The 20,107-nt window shown below is 52.0% G+C and overlaps 2 protein-coding genes across 5 annotated transcripts in view; one reads left to right on the top strand and one right to left on the bottom strand.

Moving 5' to 3' along the window:
- The first annotated feature begins 1,636 nt into the window (after nt 1-1,636).
- On the top strand, nt 1,637-10,971 carry A3galt2 (alpha 1,3-galactosyltransferase 2). 2 transcript variants are annotated; one of them, XM_038335529.1, is made up of 5 exons: nt 1,637-1,656; nt 7,486-7,569; nt 7,725-7,814; nt 8,099-8,236; nt 10,284-10,971. In XM_038335529.1, the coding sequence occupies exons 1-5, from the start codon at nt 1,637-1,639 to the stop codon at nt 10,969-10,971; spliced, it is 1,020 nt and encodes a 339-aa protein (XP_038191457.1). The 2 variants fall into 2 exon arrangements, with proteins under 2 accessions (XP_038191457.1, XP_038191456.1); XM_038335528.1 differs by lacking the exon at nt 1,637-1,656 and adding an exon at nt 6,126-6,238.
- A 6,724-nt stretch (nt 10,972-17,695) lies between these two features.
- The window catches only part of Znf362 (zinc finger protein 362), a 33,169-nt gene continuing 30,757 nt past the window's right edge, over nt 17,696-20,107 (bottom strand). For all 3 annotated transcript variants that reach the window (XM_038334971.1, XM_038334969.1, XM_038334970.1), the window contains one exon: nt 17,696-19,251. In XM_038334971.1, coding sequence (XP_038190899.1) covers nt 19,135-19,251 — 117 coding nt within the window. In that variant the 3' untranslated portion in view covers nt 17,696-19,134. The remainder of the gene's footprint in view (nt 19,252-20,107) is intronic.

The following is a 20,107-nucleotide window of genomic DNA, read 5'->3' as shown; positions in this document are numbered from 1 at the left end:
CCTCTTCTGTGGCTTTCTCCCAGGGATGCCTGTGTGTCTGAGCTTTGTTCCTGGGTGAGGAAAAGAATGGGACTGGGTTGGGGAAGGATGGCTGCCTTAACTGAGCAGTGCGTCCGTGCCGCCTGACTAGGGCTGGATCATTTCATTCCTTCACCCCAAATCAACACACCTCAAAGTGAAAATGCAGGGCCCTTCATCTCTGAGCCTTCCTACCTGCTTTTCCCACCAAGGCAAGTGGAAGGCTAACATCAGTAACGCTTGAGCCAGAACCCAGACTCTCCTACTTCCACCAGCAGGTCTGATGGAACTGCTCTGCATGCATAAGATACAGCGAGGTGGGGACAGCTTTAGCTCCTTCAGCACTCGCCGGGCATCGCATGCTAATCATACGGTAGAGGAATGGGTGGGGAAGGAACGTGCAAGCCTTTTATAGAGGAAAGAGAGCAGATGATGTCTGATAATAAAATAATAGTGGTAATATGTGCAAGGACAGATGAGATGGAAGCCGGCCAGACTGAGGGAAGGCAGCCAGGTGGTAGCTGGGGTTGGCTCTGTGCCCCTGGGGGGTACCTGTTAAAATGTGATTACCCCCTAGAAGAGACACTGGTGAATCCTCCTGGGAGACCAAGACATGGAAAGCCTGGTGTCCCAGAATTGGGAAAGCTAGGGAAGCTTATGGGAGAAGTAGCGTGAGTGGAGTGAGCACAGGGAAGCCCCCTAGTCAAGAGAGCCTCCTTGTACTGCAGGCCGTGTACAAAAGCCTGGGTGTCCCAGCCTCCTGAGTGCTAGAGGGGCGAGCAGCACTCCTGGCCACTACTGTAAATTTGAAGGCTACATTCTTAGATATTTGTTCCCGGCATTAGCATTATATAGACTTTCACAACTGTTTGGTCATGACCCACAGTTTAAAAACCTTTTTCTGCCAGGCATGATGGTGCTTGTCTTTAATCCCAGCACTCAATGGCAGAAGCAGGTGGGTCTCTGAGTGAAAGACCAGCCTGGTCTACAGAGCGAGTTCCCAGACAGCCAGGACTACTCAGAGAAACCCTGACTTGAAAAATTAATACTGCCCGTGTAAACTACATAGCCATGATTTGATGTTACTCTTAACCTGGGGACGGCATGAGCACCCCTTGTTACTGGAGAAGCAAAGGGCTCCACAGGAGTGAAGTTGCCCAAAGTCACAGTGCCTGGTGCTTTTTTTACTTAAACTGGTGTTCAGTGCTGCACACAGCTTTCCCTGGGTGGGAATGCAATATCCTGTGTCGCGGATGCTGCAAATCTCTTACAGCCCCTGACTCTAGCCCCTCCCGGAAACAAGACCCAAGGGAGAAAAGAGAAGCCCATACACCTTAGGTCTTGGGTCTTCTGTGGGTCAGTCTGGCTTCCACTCCACTCCTTCTAAATGATTGGCCCCAAGGGACTTGCCAGCCCCACCCCACCCTAGGATGGGTGGTAAACCTTACCTCCAGGTTAATGGATTTATTGGCGTTACAACCCAGATTGCTTCTGACATGTGGCTTAGGAGGCAAAAGGAACTGCTTTGTTCCCATACCTTGTCCGTCACTTCTACTGCGTATGTCATTTCTTTAACCTCTCTTGGATGAAGAGATTTTATGACAACTGGTTCCTCCCAATGGCTCTCAAGGGACTCAAGTGAGTAGGTTCAGTGCCTGCCGGGTATAGGTACAAGTATAAGCTCCAGGCTGATTCACCCCAGAGGGGCTCAGTCGGTAGAACTGCTGAGGGAAAATGTGACTCCAAGAACAAGAGGTGACCTGGTGGTGGCAGAGGCAGTGGCGCACGCCTTTAATCCCAGCACTCAGGAGGCAGAGGCAAGTGGATCTTGGTGAGTTCAAGGCCAGCTTGGTCTACATAGCAAGTTACAGAATAGCCAATTCTACACATAGTGAAATCCTGTCTGGAAGGTTTTTTTTTAAAAAAAAAAAAAAAAAAAAAAAAAAAAAAAAAAAAAAAAAAAAAAAAAAAAAAAGATGAGGGGAAGAGGGAGGAAGGAGAGGGAAGCTAAGGAGAGCACTTCTTCCTTTGACCCCTGGTGAGGCAGAAATCCAGGCCTAAGGCTACATTCCCACCCCCATCAGAAAGCAGGGAAAGGGACAGAGGAATGGGGCTTAATGAGCTGCTGAGCTGTCTCCTCAATGAGCTGGAGCCCACAGGTCCTTCAGCAAAATCTGACCAAGAGATGTCAGGTCACGCAGACGCTTCTAGAGTAAAGCTCGAAACTGGTGCCCAAGAGGGGAAGGATGGTAGGTCTCTATAGGCATCCCATCCCAACCCAGGTCCCAGCACCTTCCCTCACCTAGTCCTTTGGTTCAACGTGGGCCACTCAGGGCCAGCTCTGCCTGGATGCCCACACTAAGTTCTGGTGCCCTAGAGCCATAATCATTGGCTCCCCTACTCTGGTGTGTAAGAAGACGAGGTGACTGGCATCCACTGGGGACAGTGAAGTCCATGCCAGCCTTTCCTTGCTTCTGCCGCAAGGCTGCCAGGGTTCCAAGTGAGCTGCAGACAAAGTGGAAAGGGGCAGGCTTCTCAGGAACCACGCTAGCTGGAGACATGGAGCTCAGGATCCAAGGACCTTTGTGAGAGGAGCTGAGGTCACACTGGGTGGGTCAAGGCTCAGCCCCAGCACTTACAGCCACTTCCTGGGCGAATAGTTTTCACCCGAGACCCAGTTGTCTCCTCACTGATGGAATGGGAGCAATCCAGATTCCTCTCTGGATACTGTGGTCAGACTTCGCCGAGACCTGGGGGTATTCTCTGCAGAGTGTCCAGTTCCGTCAGTGCCCAGGATGACAAATAAGCACAGACTTACCGTGTGGAGCAAATGGAGTTTTAGGCGAAGGAGTAACGAAAAGCCACAACTTCATTACTTCATTCACTTCTAGCAAATGTTTGCTAGTGTCGCCAAGTGTGAAGCAGGTTCTGGGACTTGTTGCCAGGACTCTAAAGCCTACTGGGGCAATAAAGAGTTCCTAGAGCAGACAGGGTTAGGCAAGGGCTAAAGGGGAAGTTTGGTGAAGGTAGAGGTGTAGGAAGGGGGGCTGGAAAACGAGTGAGTGACAGGTGGGGAAGGTGTTATGGCGAAGACTGGGGTGACAATCCCAGTGAGTCATGGGAAACCCAGGAAGCTTCATGGTGGGGGCTGAAGGCTGGCACCCAGCAGCCTGACTGGGAAGCTGCTCCACAAATCCAGATGCAAAGCAGTGAGAAGGAGGGGATGGAGCAGGCGGGCGGGAGGGGAGCTTCTGCGTGGAAACATGAGCCAGACAGCCATTGTAAAGGGAGACCCGTTCTGGAGCCAGAGCAAGCAGGAAAGAAGGGATGGGGCGGGCCCGAACCCGCAAACTGCAGATTGAGATGCTGTGAGCTTGAAGTGTGTGGGGGGACACCCGGGCAGACAGCAGTCAGCAGTCTAGGGGATACCAAATAGCTGTGGCATTGCCCAGTCAGAGGGCTGGCAATACAGTGTGGTACATCACGGAAGTCAGACACTAATCAACAGTGGTGGGGCCTTATTGTGCAGGGATGGGCCCAACTGAAGGGCACTGAGTCGAAAACAATCTTAAAAGGCCCCGTCTCTCTTCCTGGAACTTCTTAACCACCATCACCAATCTGGAGCATCCCCCTAAATCCACCTGTATAATCTGTATATAGCAGCCAGCAGCTGAGCTCCCACAGCGTGCTGTATTAAGTTGAACAGAAATTAGATTTAGTGCTTAGACTTTGACAAAACAGGCAAGAAAACATGTCAGTTTTCATACTAGTTACACATTAAAAGAACATTTTGGATAGGTTGGCATAAATCAAAGTAATTGGTAAAAATTAATTTCATCTTTGCCTTTTTAATGTGGCCACTAGAAAAGGTAAAGTCTCCTGCGTGCATCACATTTGATCCTAGGGGGTTGTGCTCTCCCAGCATTCCCCAGTAGACGCGAATGCAGCTCTTGCGCCCCCTCCTCCCCTCCCCCCCCCCTCCGGCACTGGGGGAGAGGCTCCGCCCACAGACGTAAGACCCGCCTCTCCAAGGAGGTCTGGTCTGGTCTCTGTTCCAGTGTGCTTGCACTCATTTACACTTCTCACTGGTCACACTGACCTCCGCTGTTAGACACACACAGTGCCGTCACTCAGACCCTGCTGGGCTTGCGTATGTCCATATCTTTTTCCTACTGCTTCCTATTAGCTAGTTTTTAGGTTTTGTTTTGTTTTGGTTTAGTTTTTTTTTTTTTTTTTTTTTTTTTTTTTTTTTGCGAGCATACGAAACATCAGGTTCCACTCCGGCGCTCTCAGACAGGCCTGTCATCAAAATTCATTCATTTTTGTTTTCTTTCCTCTTCTTTAGTCCCCTCCTCCCTACAAAGACATATTTCCTTTTTCTTTTTTATTATGTGTGTGCATGTGTGCGCGCACGTGCATGCGTGTGCCTGAGCGTGCTACAGTGCATATGTGGAGGTCAGGACAACCTGTAGGAGGAGTCAATCCCCTCTCATCCCCTTTGACATGGCAGCTAGCACCACCACCATTCCACCAGCCAGCGTGTGCTTTTTCGAGTCCTGCTCGAACATTCTTGGGCTGTCTGCTGTGTACACTGGAGATCCCGTGACAGGAAGGCAGTGACGGTGACACCGACATGCACCACAGTGCACAGGCCATGATTCGAAGGCTCCTTCAGCCCTGCGAGGAGATGTGGACTTTATCTTGCAGATAGCGGGAGCTGTTCTCTATTCCTTCATTTAAAAATCAATGCAGTTTATGAAGACCTGAATTTGATCTCAGAACTCACTTTAAAAAAAAAAAAGCCGGGTGTTAGCCAGGTGTGGTGGCAGCCGTCAAAGGAAACTATGTGTCTGTCAACTGCAAATCAAAACTTCAGAGTCCATCTGTCTATTCTTTATAGCCCAGCTTTAGGGAAATCGCCCCTACCCCTCCACGCCCTTTTATTTATACAAGCTCCCCCTTAACATCGGCTTCCACCCTTCACCGGACACAGACATACCTAGCACCTGGCCTGGCCTCCACCACTTCCGTGCTCTCTCCCATGACATGCCTGCTCTTCTGGTGAACCCCAGAGCCCTCTGGTGAGTTCCAGGCCTTACCCCCCAACCAGCCACAGTTTGACCCTTGGATCCAGATCCAGATGTCTCTGCCATCAGTGGCCACACCCTGCCCATCCTTTTCCAGCCCCTCACTATTTACGCTTCCCCACTCAGCCAGCAATGCTCAACCTCACACCCCAATAACTCCTGGGCCCTAACTGGGTTTCTTGTCTGTAGTCATGCCCTGCCACCCAGTCACCATGTCGAGGACCAAAGTTCAATCTAAGTATAAAGTTGCGCCAATACCACCCACTCACCCCCATGCAAAACCTTTCTTTAATGGGAGTCCCCTGGGTGCACCGGTGTTTCCCAGGAGGCTGCCCTTTCCCCGCATCCCTGTCTAAATAGCTTGTAGTTTTCTGAAGCCAGGTTTACAAATCCAGGTCCACTGCTCCAGGAAGTCCCGGAAAGCCTCCTGGCTTCCTGCTTCCCCTTCCAGGCTGCTGTCCTTCCACGCAGTCCTTCCCAGGGTTCACTGTGCAGGGCTCTGTCCTCACTCCACATTCCTCAGTGTGACCATATCATCCCCGCTCCCCATCCTGAAGACAGGGCCTTTCCTACCGGCTCACCCACCTTGACATCTTGAACCTAGCAGAAAGCTTGGCCACACTGTGACCAATGATGCCAAGATAACAGCCAAGCAGACACTGACGAACAGCTTGACCTGGGGCTGGCAACCCACAGGGGCAAGGACGGAAAGCTAAGTAGCTCCCCAAAAGGCCAAGACTCCACCAGCAAGCCAGGAGCCCCCTTTCTCATGCTGTATGCTGGCAGCCTGGCATCATAGCTTTCCTTGAGCTTGCCTGCTTTTTGTTTTGTTTTGTTTTGTTTGTGATCATTTTATAAACAAAACTGAAAACCTGTTCTGGGTTCTAATTTGTAAGTCTTTGCCTACTAGTAAAGGTGACCGTTTTTCCATGTATTTGCCTACTAAATGTGTTTTTCTCCCTTTGAGGATTTAGCTGCTGCTTTGACAAACACTGTTGAGGGAAGTTGGTCTTTTACGAGATGGCTCTAGGGGCGGAATGGGGATTGAGCTGGCTAAGGTCACATGGATGCTACAGAAAACAGGAAGGACAGAGACAAAGAGGCCAAGGGACGCCAACCTGGGCGCTACCAAGGTAGGTGAGCCTGGAGGAGGGAGGGCTGAGGCTGCATGCAGGTGTCTAGCTTAAGTCACCCTGTGGGTACCCACATCTGCATAAGGCGGGCTCTTCGAGTAAACCCTAGGCTCAGAAAGTGTGGAGCCAGTCCAAGAGTTAAGGGAATCTGATATGGAAGTGGCCTTCCTGAAAGAGACCTTAGGAAACAGTGGGAAGCTACAGGGCAGGCGGAGAGGGAGAGACTTTCAGAAGGAAGCATTTTCACTGAGTGCCCTTAGCAGCTGAAGTTCTGTGTGTTCCGGTCATCTAGCTGATACTGACTCCAGATTCCGAGGGTGCTATTCCTGTTATTCCATCTCACCAGTGAAGACTCATGCCCAGCCAGCGTGCTAATAAATGGCGTCCCCAGAGTGCTCTCCATATCTGTTCTTCACTATGGGGCTCTTACAGACGACAACTAACCAAGGCCCACTCCCTCCAAGCCAGGACCTTAGAGCTCAGTGGAAGGAATAGCAGTCCTAAGAGAACAGGCCACCACTGCCGTGCTCCCCACTTGCAGCCACCAAACCACAAATTCCTTTCTCCTCTTGGACTCCCCCGGCCCCTGCACAAGATCAGCCTCACCCCAGCTCAGTAAGCACAGCAAACCTGAATGCTCCTATCCTCCAAGCCCATCCAACTCATGCCCTGCCACACTGCTGTTCAAAGCAACGGTCCAGGCTCATTACTCCTTCGATCTTGGGGGCAACTGGGGAAGAGGTGTTTAAAGAGCTTCTTTAAGTACTGAGATGGTGGGCAGGGGCGTGCAGCTCAGTGGTTGTAAGCTGCCTAACGTGTGAGGCCCTGCATTTGGATCCCCAGCACGGTAAGTCTTTAAACTCCAAGGAATAATATGTGTTGTATATTATCGGAAAATACCATAGTCAGCAAAACCTGCAGGGTGTAGGACAAATTGTCTACTGTGCTGCCATCTGTGGGGACATCACAAGAAGAAGGGGCGCTTGCTGCACTACCTGTACTGGCCTCCTCTGCACAGACCATCCCTGGAAGGATGTGGGAGACAGTGATGCCATTGGTCACCTCCACGCAGAACTACAGAAGGGTTTGTGCCAGGCAATTTCCTGAATCCTTCCTGAATGTCTGTGCTGTGTGACTAGAATGATAATAGGTTCCTACTCAGAAACCAAATGAAGCAGGGAAATGAGGCAATGGTTTCTCCTGTGGAAGGATGTCACTGAAGTCCTCCCCTACTCCTCTCACCCCAGGGCCAAGAAGAGACTCGTGTGGCAGCTCCTCCTGACTGCATTTGGCTTCTTAGGCCTGTACCTGTGCAGGCTCGGTAGTCTCAGGTACTCCCCCGAGGCCAGGGTTAAAATGATCTATCCAAGGGCCTCCTGGAGGGAAGGAAGGTGGTAGCCGGCTTAGCCTACGCAAGTTTCCTATGGACTCTCCCCACCAAACAAGAAACATGCCAAACGTCCCTTCCTGTTTACCGCGCCTACAGGTCGTTAGAAGTCTTCCTCCCCATGGGCATCTGCCCTAGGGCCACAATGCCTCTGCTGAGGGACAACTTTACAGGTGTCCTGCGACACTGGTAAGCGGTCACCATTCTCCCACCAAGAACGTCCACAAGCTACACAGGTCTGCCCCAGGTCTCCACTCTCTTCTCAGCCACACCCAGGCATTCCATCTTTGTGAAGCCAGGGGTGATGCTATCAGGTCACACATCACCCAGTCTGTGTTTGATTGGTTCTAAACTAGGGTTTCGTAGGGGACAGGTCTGTGGGTCCCGAGTGCCCAGCAATAGGCAAGTAGCAATGAGCAGGGATCAAGCAGTGAGCAGAACTGTCTTTCCTAACTCCTCCTGCTCGTGACCAGGGCCCGGCCTGAAGTCCTCACCTGTACCTCTTGGGCAGCACCTATCATTTGGGATGGTACCTTCGACCCACATGTAGCCGAGCAAGAGGCGAGACGGCAGAACCTCACCATTGGACTGACTGTGTTTGCTGTAGGCAGGTAAGACGCAGGGAGGGGACCGTCCTTCTAGGTGGTGACCAGGAGGATGTGTCCACGACAGGGATTCATAGAGCCTTCTTCCACGCCATAGAAACTCCTAGTGCAGCTACAGGCTTCATCCAATGTTTCGCATTCTCGGGGGCTCAGAACTGCTTCTAAAAAGGAACGAGCCTGGGTAGGGTAGGTCTGGCACAGATGGAGACACTGGCTTTGTAGTGAGGGCATAAAAGACCTTTATAGGCTAACGAGGAGAAGGGGAGCTAGCACCTGGCTAAAGGAAGGTTCTCGGTGTAGGTGACACAGCATGGGAGTACTGGGGCTTTGCCAGGGAAGTCTGCTGAAGGGAGAAGGGTGGGGAGCTCAGGAATTTACAGCGGAATGACTCCAGGCTAAGTAAAGAAAGCCGAGAGGGTGGATGGAGCTGGAGAGTGGCAGACCGATAATTGCCGTAATTGCCGGATCACAGAGCTGAGTGAGGTAGGCCCTTTGGGGGGTGGAAGAGCAGGGCAAGCGAGCTGAATGAAGAAGGGTCTCACATAGTGACACAGGGACGTTTTGGAGGCAAGACAACGGTGGTGACCTTGTCAAGAGAGTAGCCCCAGAAGCAGGTAACGGAGGAGGGCAAGATCTTCACAGGTGAGGCCCATAAAGGCTGAGCCTCAGGTGGAGAGGAGCTAGGCAGGCGAAAGAGACAAGAGGCAGGGCCCTGCCCTCCTGTCCAAAGGGGTGCAAGGGGGATTCCTGGCTGGATATGGGGTCAGACCTACAACCCCAAGCCACAGAGCAGTGGAGTGCAGGACAGGCTGGGCAGTGGGTGAGCCTCCTGTGAAATAAGATGAGAACGCCCAGAAAGAAAAACCCCAAAACCCGGGCAAAGAACTCTGGGCCACTGGGTACCCCAGAAAACTGTTCAAGGTTTCTCCAACTGTGTCCCAAACCCAACATAAAGGGGAGAAAGTCAACAGAGTCATTGCAACACACGGATCCAGGGGGTTGGCGCAAGCGCAAAGGGGATAGAGCGGCTCACTTAGTGGTTTTGTTCAAGTGACTACAGCTCTTTAAACGACAGCACGTGGGCTTAGCAGTATGCGCCACGTGGCAAATGCTCAGACTATTAACCTTGACCACTGTTCATTCCTTCAAACTTCTGGTTGGTGTCTTGGGTTACCAGGGATGCAAACTGTTAGTATTTCTGAGCACTCTGCTTGTCCTTGTGAAGAATGGCCACAAACATTGTGGCTTAAACTAAACTGTTATAGTCAGGAATTCAGGACCTCCCAGGAAGGGCTCTTCACTGCCAGGTGTCTGAGTCTCAACAGGGAGACCAACAGCTACACAGCAATACCTCTCACTCCAAAGAAGCTCCCTCCATTCCATGGCTGGCTTGGGCTTTATATTATTTACTTTCCTATTGCTGTGATAAACATCAAGGTTAAAAACAACTTGACGAGGAAAAGGTTTATTTCATCTTACCTCAGTCCTAGGTAGTCCACCAAGAAAAAACTCAGGGGAACCAGGAGGCAGGAACTGAAGCAGAAACCATGGAGGAGTACTGCTTACTTGCTTGCTCCCCACGGACTTGCTCAGCCTGCTTTCTTACACACCCCAGGCGCATGCGCCCAGGGGCGGACCCACCCATAGTTGGCTAGGCCCTCCCACATCATTGCCTACAGACCAATCTGATGGTGGCCTTTTCTCAATTGAAGTTTCCCCTTCCCAGATGACGACTTGCGACAAGTTGGCAAAAATAAACCTAAGCAGCACAGGCTTCCTTGCATCATAGCCACGTCTGGTCCCGGCTCAGAATACTGCAAACACCTCCTGCCCTCCAAGGGTGGGCCAGTATCCTCTTGGCTCAGAGGAGTCAGAGCGAGGCCATAGTTTGAGGGAACAGAGCAGGGCGACTCATCTCTTCCAGGCAGAAGTGGTAGACAGCTTTCAGTACCCTTTAGTTCACCATCTCAAGGCTGGAGATTTGGGATTGCAGGGCCGGGTGTGGGCATGGGTGGAGGATGGCGGGACTGACCCTGGCCTGATCGCCTGGCAGGTACCTGGAGAAGTACCTGGAACACTTTCTGGACTCTGCAGAGCAGCACTTCATGGTGGGTCAGAGCGTGGTGTACTATGTGTTCACCGATCGCCCGGAAGCAGTGCCCTATGTGACGCTGGGCCAAGGTCGCCTGCTGCGGGTGGAACGTGTGCAGCAAGAGAAACGCTGGCAGGATGTGTCCATGGCGCGCATGCGCACGCTACACGAGGCGCTGGGAGGGCAGCTGGGGCAAGAGGCTGACTATGTATTCTGCCTGGATGTTGACCAGCACTTCACCAGTAACTTCGGGCCCGAGACACTGGCTGATCTGGTGGCGCAGCTGCACGCCTGGCACTACCACTGGCCGCGGTGGCTGCTGCCCTATGAGCGGGACAAGCGATCAGCTGCTGCCCTGTCGTTTGGCGAGGGCGACTTCTACTACCACGCGGCCTTGTTCGGGGGCAGTGTGGCGGCACTGCGCAAGCTGACGGCTCACTGTGCGTTTGGCCAGCAGCTGGACCGTGAGAGTGGCATCGAGGCGATCTGGCACGACGAGAGCCACCTCAACAAGTTCTTCTGGCTGTACAAGCCCACCAAGGTTCTGTCGCCTGAGTTCTGCTGGGATCTGCAAATTGGCTGGAGGACAGAGATCCACACCCCTCGCCTGCTCTGGGAGCCCAAGGAGTATGCACTTGTGCGAAACTAGCCCGTTCCCCTGGCAGGCCAGGTGCGTCAGCATCTTTCAAGACCATGAAACCCGTTAGAGCCAGGTTATAGTGCCTCTGGAAGGGGGACTTTGGAACTCAGAGGTCTTGAAAAGAGGTTCCTGTTCCTGGGGCCTAGAGACCTTGTTACCAACAGCTGGCCGGCTGGCGACTCCCTTTGCTCTAACCAGATATAAATTACGGAAAAGCGAGAGGAAGCTCTTCCCCCCAGAACCTACTTTGGCAGCTCTTGCATCCCAGGTGTTTGTCAGCAGCAGCCACAGCAATAAGGAGGCAGGAATTGCGAGTGGCGCTTCCTAGTGTTAAAACTTTTGCCAAGGACTGGGCGGCGGCAGTGCACACTTTTAATTCCAGTGGTGTGGGATTCCCCTCTGTATGCTATGAATATGTTTTATTAGCATTGGTTAATAAAGAAACTGCTTTGGCCTATGGCAGGGTAGAATATAGCTAGGCTGGATACAGGGAGAAAGAAGGTGGAGTCAGGCAGATGCCTAGCCGCCCAAGAAGCAAGATGTGAGGTAACAAACCAGGAGTCTGGTGGTAAGATATAAAATAATAGAAATGGGTTAATTTGAAATGTAAGAGCTAGCTAGGAATACACCTGAGCCCTTGGTCAAACAGAATTGTAATTAATATAGTTGTGTGTAATTATTCAGGTCTGGGTGGCCAGGACACGGAAGTGCAATCTCCATTTACATCCCAGCAGTTGGAAGGCAGAGGCAGGGGGATCTCAGTGATTTCAAGGCCAGCCTGGTCTACAAAGCAAGTTCCAGGACTGCTACACAGAGAAACCTGCCTCAAAAAAGCAATCAAGCAAACAAGCAAAAATACCTTTTTCCTAGACCTTGGGGTCAAGGCCTGTCTTAGTTACAGCCTCTGAGTGGGCTTAGGTATCAGGGTTCCCCAGACCTTGCCAGTTACTTGTGTGACAGCCATTAAGCCGTCACTATCTGAGGCTTGACCGCTATCTAGAGCCATTCCTGTGATCAGAGCCTGCAGTGTCTCCTCTCTTCATCCTCTCGGCCTCTGCTGTCCCTCTTGTTCAACTGCCTCTTCCTTCACCGTAAAGCAGGCTGCTGGCTTCCGCTTCTGCAGCTGGCCTGGCTGACCCGGTGAGCACTTCCCCTTCAACCCCCGAGCAGTTGCCTGCCTTGTCACTGATGTCCCGTGGCCTGCTGACCCACTCGGCTAACTCCTGCTGCCTCTTCCATCGCCACTGCTAAGTTGTCCCTATGCTAACGTGTTCTTCGTGTTACGAGATCAACCCTCACCCTTAAACGCTGGCAAGACCATTCAAGAGAAGCCTTTTATGGACCTGACAGTGCAATGCCAGGGAAGTAGCAGGGGAGAGCCTGATCCGTCTTCCCTACCCCCACCCCTACTGGATCACTCAGAGCCGCTGAACATCTAATTCTATAGCCATAAAACCCAGTCGTACCTCTCCACGATACTCACAGCCCCTTCTGCTAGACCTCCTCTCTGCGTGGTTACGGAGTCTTCTAGAGTTCACAAAGGCTTTGACAGCAAAAAGTCTGTCTCAGATAAACCATGGTAGGGGCTGTGCCTTCAGGAGCCAGTCACCAGCTGTGACTGCTGTGTGGCCTTCTCAAGGTGCCCGTGGGCTGTGCGAGATGGGTGCTGAGGGCACAAGGGCACTCTGGATGGCTGTTTGTCTGACAGCCCTTTGCTTGGGCGGTAAGAGAAGCTCCAACATCTGCTAAGAGGGGAGTCAAGTTGCCTCCTCCCCTACGACTTTGCTTATTTACAGGACAGTGGACATCAGAGGGAATGCTTATGATAAGGGCTCAAAGATCTTATCATTAACGCTGGCAGTAATTTTAAGAGATTTTTGACATTGTTTAACACTACCCTGGGCCCCAGGACGGGATGCGTTCCCTTCCCCCTGCCCCTTTCACCTCTGACCTTACTGAGTGCATCTTTGGAAGTGATTAAGAGACCAGGGCACAAGGAGGAGCCAAGACCTGTCCAGACACAGGATGTGTTCGAGTTCTTGGGAAGTCGGCAGCAGGAGAGTGAGGTTAGGTCTCTCTTGCCCAGGCCAGCTCCCTTCAGGAATGAGTCACTGAGAAAGCACAGCAGGTGTTCCCGTCAGGGGCTCTGCCATGGTGTCTCCTGCTGGCTGCACCATAGCTTGGGCATATTTGAGGGATGCTATAATAAACAAGAAATTTCAAAGTGACCCTTATAGTATTTTCTACTGTAGGGTGAAAAAAAAAAAAAAACTGAAAGAAAGAAAAGGGAAAGAGGAGGAGGAGGGAGAGGAGGAGGCTGACTTTTCTCATCCATGCCTGCACTGCTGCTTCATTCTCTGTAAGAAGGACACAGGATGCCGGGAGATAGCTCAGTCAATTCAATGTCTGCTATGCAAGCATGAATGCCTGAGTTCGGATCCTAGAGACACGTGTCACAGCAGGCATGTTGGTACATGCTTGTCATGGGGAGAACAGAGACAGGATGACCCTGGTCAAATCAATGAGAGACCCTTTCTCAAAAACTGAGAAGCAATGGAGGAAGACACCCAAAGCAATCTCTGGTCTCCCTATGTGCATGTGCGCGCGCGCACACACACACACATACACACACACATACACACACATGCATGCACGCACGCACACACGAGCACATACACACACACACACACACACACATGCACGCACACATGTACACACACACACATACACTCATGTGGAAGGTAATTTACTGACTGAGCTATTTGCCCAACTTCCTGGCTTTGCATTTAACAGCCTTCATTGCTCTCACGTAGGACAGTCATTCTAGCTGTTTGTCTAGCCCAACTCTGATGATGTTTTACAATCTAATACTGTTTACAAGCCAGTTCTAGTATTGATTCCAGTATCGAGCACTCCATCCTTTCTGTTTCCCAGGGTCTTCCACCTGCACCAGGTGAATAAACACACCAAGCCCCTTGGACTCCGAAAGAGGGACTGAATGGGCCGAGTGTGGCTAAAGGCAGGTGGGTGCTGGCTATGAGCTGGCACAGTCCTTCCTCTCATGGGACAATGGTCGCCCTCCACCTTGCTCTGCGACGCCCACCAGTTCTAAAACGCTCAGCCCCACTGGAGAGCCATGAGCCAGGGATGCCTCGTGAACCTTCCCTTGTATGAACTCTGTGTGATGTAGACAGTTTGCCTACCTGTGCTGGATATTAGCTTGTTCACAGGGAATGTGAGGAAGCCAGGAGTCTTCCTTGCAGGGTGTGCGGGGTGCCATGATACCTTGTAAGACATCTTGTCCTCTCCCTCTCTCTGTCTGTCCCCATTGGAAGCAAGGTCATGGAGTGTGAGGGGTTCTCCCAAGAACAGAGGATCCAGGTTATACAGGGAGGAAGGGGCATAAGAGAGGATTTCCAAGACCCATACTCTGGGTGGCCATGTGCTGCTGAGGGAGGACCCTCTGGGGAGCAGGGAGAGGATTCAGGAAAATGCAGAGCGGAGTAGGATGATACCTTCTTGGGAACAGGAAGGAAGGAAAACCTCACTTCTACAGAGATTCCCATGGTTGCCACCACTGTCCTTGGGTCTATAGGACTTGCCCACACATTTCCAGGGGAGGAGACGAAACTCAGAATCTCGGTTCCTTCGCCAGCACTGCAGGCTAAATCTAGGTGTGGCTCAGGTACCCCACACAGCTGTACAGATGCTGCCCAGAAACTCCCAGACAGCTCCAGCTATCTAGGGACCAGAAGGGCCAGGTCAGACGCTAGCACGGCCCAGACTGACATGTAGGGCTACTGATGCTACATGCCAGGTACGGGGTCAAGCATTTCACACATGCTGGTTGACTTCATCTTACATCCAACCGACTTAGTGGCTGCTATTACCGATCTCATTTGACACAGATGCAGTCAGGCACAAGTACATAACTCATTGTCTCACCGCCAGCATCTTAAATTCCTGAAGACCAGAACAAATGGGAAATGAAATACGGCAGTCTCAGGAACTGAGGTAACCACTGCTCTAGTCTCTGGCTATTTCTACCTTCTCTGCCTCCTTTGTCTTCCGTGTGAGTCTGGCCGCAAATAGCCACCCCAGTCTCTAGGGTCTTACAGTTCAGTTGACTGTCATTTCCTTAACTAACTTCTTCCTGCTACAGTGGAGACGCTGACCAGAGAGGCAGCACCATACAATGACTTGCTGGTAAATACTTCATAGCTGGCTCTTCAAGAAGACAGGAGTTGACTCAGTCAGTCAGGGGCTTCCTGCACAAGCATGAGGACCTGAGTTTGATCCTAAGAACACATATAAAAACTTCGAGTGTGGTGGATTGCAGTAATTCCAGAGCTGCAGAGGCAAGGACTGGCAGATTCCTGTGCCTCTGGCCAGCCAGTCTCGCCAGTGAGCCTCAGAGAAGGGAGAGAGTCTGACTCATAAAGACAAGACCATGAAAGCGGACAGAGCCTGAAGAATGCACTCAGGGTTAGCCTTCGACCTCCACACTGGTGGACACAGGAACAAACGTGTCGTGGTTGTTCACAGGCCACCAACACCCCTGAATGTGTAAACGGAAGAGGTGCGTACCATCTGACCATCTGTTCTTATGAGTCTCTGTGTGTGTGTGTGTGTGTGTGTGTGTGTGTGTGTGTTTGTGTGTACTTACTGAGTCACTGAGTCAGGTGGTCACCTCTGGCCAATCAGCTGTGGATGACGTGGATAGTGGGGGAACGTGGCACAGATACAGCTGCCAGAGCCGGGCAGATATGGCTGTCAGAGCTCAGCTCTTTCTAGCATAACAGAACACAAAGGCCAACATTAGAGAAAGACCAGAGGCCTGAAAGCTACCAAAAACCTGGTGGTTCTGTGTGAGCCCACATCCATTCTCGGTTCAACGGCAAAACAATGACATCATATCACTATGAAGTGCGCCCCAAAAGGCTTGGTTCTCAGGGTGATGCCAACTCCTGAGACACACTGGACTGTATCTTGAAGGCACTGACACAGGCACTGGATTCACCCATTCACAGATTCATAATGTGATGATATTTAGGGGGAGCCTGGTTGGAGAAAACAGGTCCTCAAGAGCCCTTTGAAGGGCACGGTAGCTCTCACACCTTTCTGTCTTTCTCACTCTGAGGTGAGCAACTGTGCTCTTCCACACCCTTCCACAGGGATGTTCTACCCACGACAGACCCAGAAACAATCCGGCTGTGCCATAGACAGAAACCGTCGGCCCAAGCCTGTCTCTCCTCCTTGAAGCCATGTGGCATGGATCACAGGATGAAGAGTCTGCAACACAAAACCATTTCTGCCCGAGAAGTAGGTCGTTGCGGTGACTATCTGAAACCTTTGGAACGGGTTGGTGGAAGAGTTTGGAAATGTTAGCGGAAGCTTCAGCGAAACCTAGAAGGCTGTGGACAGAGTTCATGGGAAAGTCTGCGGGGAGCGTGGAAGACCAGCATGAGCACAGGACTGAAAACAGAACCCTGTGCTCTCCGGGCACACTGCTGGATGCTAAGCTGGAGTTCACTCGTGCTACATCAGGCAGAGGGTTTGCCCATCCACCCCACCCCACATCCACACCTTTGTCGTGGATGCTTGGCCCCACACAGGCCCAGAAACAATAGAAGACATGCCTTGTCCCACTCCTCCCTCTGTCTCTGCTTCCTGGCTGCCACAGAGTGAGCATCTCCCACTCTACAGCCCTCTCTCCTCAGTGCTCAAGTCTCAGGTCTAAACTGATGGCCAAGAGCCAATGGATTAAAACCGTAAGTCAAAAGCAATGAGTCCTCCTAGCAACTGTCCCAGGTATGTGTCTCGGTGACAAAGGGTCTAACACACATATCTTCCTTCCTGGGGTGACCCAGAGCTGAGTTACATCTCCACAAGGATACCTTCGCAGGACCAACCTTGATAAGCCTGGGGGGGATTCATTCCTGTATCTCCCTTTGGCTCTTCCTAGACAGCAGCACCCTAACTTCATGGAGGAAAACATGTGAATGTGTTTTTATAAGCCCCATTCCAACACTAGAACAGCTTCCTACCTCAGGCTCCCGTGGCCAGAACTGGGAGGGGAAACAGAACCACGGGGGACTTTCAATATCCCTGCCACTCAACTGGACAAAACGCTCTCTTGGGTTGCAGCCCCTTCCGCGGGGCATTCTGGAGCATTCCAGCACAAAGCATGGAAGCCAACAGCAAGTGGCCATCGGCCTCCCTTCCCAACCCTGGGGCAGAGTGGTGCAAAGGTGGCCCAGCCCCCTCTCCCACACAGCGCCAACACAGCATCAAGCACTCTGCAGGCCGCCACCACCCAGGTGTAGGTACAGTTTATTCTTCACGTCAGAGATACAAAGAGCAGAGGGTGGCATCCCTTTGACTCTCGCCCCCTTTGGTGTTCTTCTCCCATGTTTGATTTGTTTAGCTTCACCCCCTTCTTTTTTTTTTTTAATATTTATTTATTTATTTTGTATACAACATTCTGTCTGTATGTATGCCTGCAGGCCAGAAGAGAGCACCAGACCTCATTACAGATGGTTGTGAACCACCATGTGGTTGCTGGGAATTGAACTCAGGACCTTTGGAAGAGCAGGCAATGCTCTTAACCTCTGAGCCATCTCTCCAATCCCCATCCCTTTCTTTAATAGAACAAAAGTTTCTCTCCTGAAGCTCCGAGGGCTACTTGCCCTCGCCTCCCTGCCACCAAGATGCAGACTGAGAAGCCAACAGACCGTTTTCTCTTTTTTAATAAGGTAACTATTTCTAAATATGGTGGCCTGGAGGTCCCATAGAAAAAAAGCCAAGGGTGTTAACAGCATGGAACAGCATATTTACAGGGTAGTACATGCGGACGGAAAGCTACAATACTGAGTATCAGACGACGCAGGTCAAACAAAGGGGTCGGGTGGGGGGGGCAGAGAACCCCCCAGTGGAAAAGAAACCCCAGGAAACGTTAAACTGGTAAATCAATGTCGAGTTAAGGCTTAAAAAGTGTATAAAAATAACACAGTTAATATTCAAACGGACTCCAGATACAGAATATATAGATGAGTTTTGTCTAGTTTTCTTCCTCTCTGGGGGGGATGTGGAAGGGCTTCTCTGGGCTCTGTACATAGTTTCTATATACACGGACACGCATGGCTTTCGGATTGGGATGTCTGGGGGCTGGGGGCAGGGTCTGCTCCTGGGACCTCCTTTGGAGGATCCTATCCCTGCTGCAGGGCCTGGGGTCTGGGTTGGGGAGTCCCCTTCTGTAGCGAGAAAGACAACTCCTCCCTGGGCACTGTCCCCTTCTGGAGGGAATTCTGAAGGAGGTCTGAGCTCCAGGCCCACTCCATCCCCATCCCCCTGCCCACAGTCTGGAGTGGTGGGAGAGGTAGCCAATAGGTTTCCTGGCCAGCACCGAGGTAGACTGGGATGGTCTTCAGGGCGGCAGGGGGAGAGCCAGGTTTCACCCGGCACCCCCCCAACCCATTTCCCTGGGCGTGCCACCCAGCTATCACTGCACCCTTTGGTCCCGCGGCTCCCCAGACCCCTCTTGTTTCCATGCCCTGAAGCCAGGCAGCCCTGGCAGCTGCCGTACCCTTTGCCCAGTAAAGGCTAGGGCAAGGCTCAGGCAATTTGAGCGGGGCAATGGGGCTGAAGGGCTCACTCCAGCTGTCTCCTGCCTTCCTCCCACCTGGGGGAGGGTCCCCTTTGAAGTCCAGAACCCCAGGCCTGAGCCTCCCCTCAAGACCTGAGGCCATGGCCGGAGAAGGTCCCACGCTGCCCTCTGGTTCTCTGTATCTGTCTGTCCAGTCCTTTTAGTTTCTCGTTCTTAGCAGCACCAACATTCTGGCCAATAAATATCCTTTTTGTTATTTCCAAGACAAACTTAAAAACAAGAAACAGTGAAGCAAGTGAGGGAGGGGGAACAAAAAGAAAAACCCAACAGACAGGTTCAAAGTGCTCTGAGATCGTCTTTGGATGCCACCAGAACAGTCCAGAATCTTGCAGTTGGCCTGGCTGCCCAGGAGCCGGACCAGGCAGGGCTTCTGCGGACCAAGCTTTCTGGCAGGGTGGGAAGGTCGTGAGAGAGCTTGGTGGTTCCTGGAGGCCCCAGCGGGAGTTAGGCTGGGTGCTGCCTAGGTCTATGTCTGCCAAGTGGGCGGGGCGGCGCCACAGGTGGGCTCAGATCAGAGAGATTCGCACCGGGATGCCGGGGGACTCCGTCCTCTGGGGTGAGTGATGGCTCACCAGGTGTTCCACCACTGTGTGTTTGGACATGTGCTTCATCAGGTAGGTCTCCTGCGGGCAGATGGGAGATGCAAAAGGCATCACAACAGAGGCTGCAGCTCACTGGAGGGCAGACCAGTTGGGGCTGCAAACGACTGAGCAGTGGGGGCTCAGCTGGATCAACAGTGCCCATCCCAAACCCTGCAACTCTGTCAACAGCTGTAGGGAGATATGAACCCAACTCTGCCTAACGTCACATCCTACATCTGTAGATACAGACCCATCTGTATCCGGTCCGGGATGAGGCAGGGACCTGGATGGAGCAGAGTCCTACCATTTGTTACCATTAGGACAGTCACTGCCCTCAACCTGCTCCCAAGCCTCCGTTTCCTCTTCTATAAGCAGGGCATTACCTAGAGCCCTCGGCACTCAGTGAGGGACCGGGAGGTCACTCCTGCCCCAGCCTCAACATTTTATTCCAACTGGAAACAGGGATTTAGTTGACCCCCTCTAGGGGTGAAGCCACACCAGAGTCACCCCCATTTCCCACTGGCTCTACTGAGCTTGCATGAGGCATCATGATGAGGTGGGCGAGGTGACCTGGGCTTTGACCGGGAACAAGGTAACATACCCTGGCCCTGGCTGCCACTCCAGGCCTCCCACCTCAAGATGGGCAGTCAGGCAGAGAGAGCCTCTGATGGCAAGGTGCTACATCAGCCAGAAGAAGCAGCTGGCAACAGCCAAGCCAGGAGTCAGTCTCTAGTGAGCACATGGCAAGAAGCAGGGTGAGGGAGGCTATGGCCTGGCAGACACTGACCAGGGCAGACATTGACCAGGGCAGACACTGACCAGGGCAGACACTGACCAGGGCAATAGAGCAACTCATTTGGGTCTCACTCTTAAAAAGACAAAGTCTGTAAATAAAAAT

The sequence above is a fragment of the Arvicola amphibius genome, chromosome 6 (assembly GCF_903992535.2).
Source record: "Arvicola amphibius chromosome 6, mArvAmp1.2, whole genome shotgun sequence".
Taxonomy (NCBI): Eukaryota; Metazoa; Chordata; class Mammalia; order Rodentia; family Cricetidae; genus Arvicola; species Arvicola amphibius.
The sequence above is the reverse complement of the archived record's forward strand: the minus strand, read 5'-3'. Positions and strand labels throughout refer to the sequence as shown.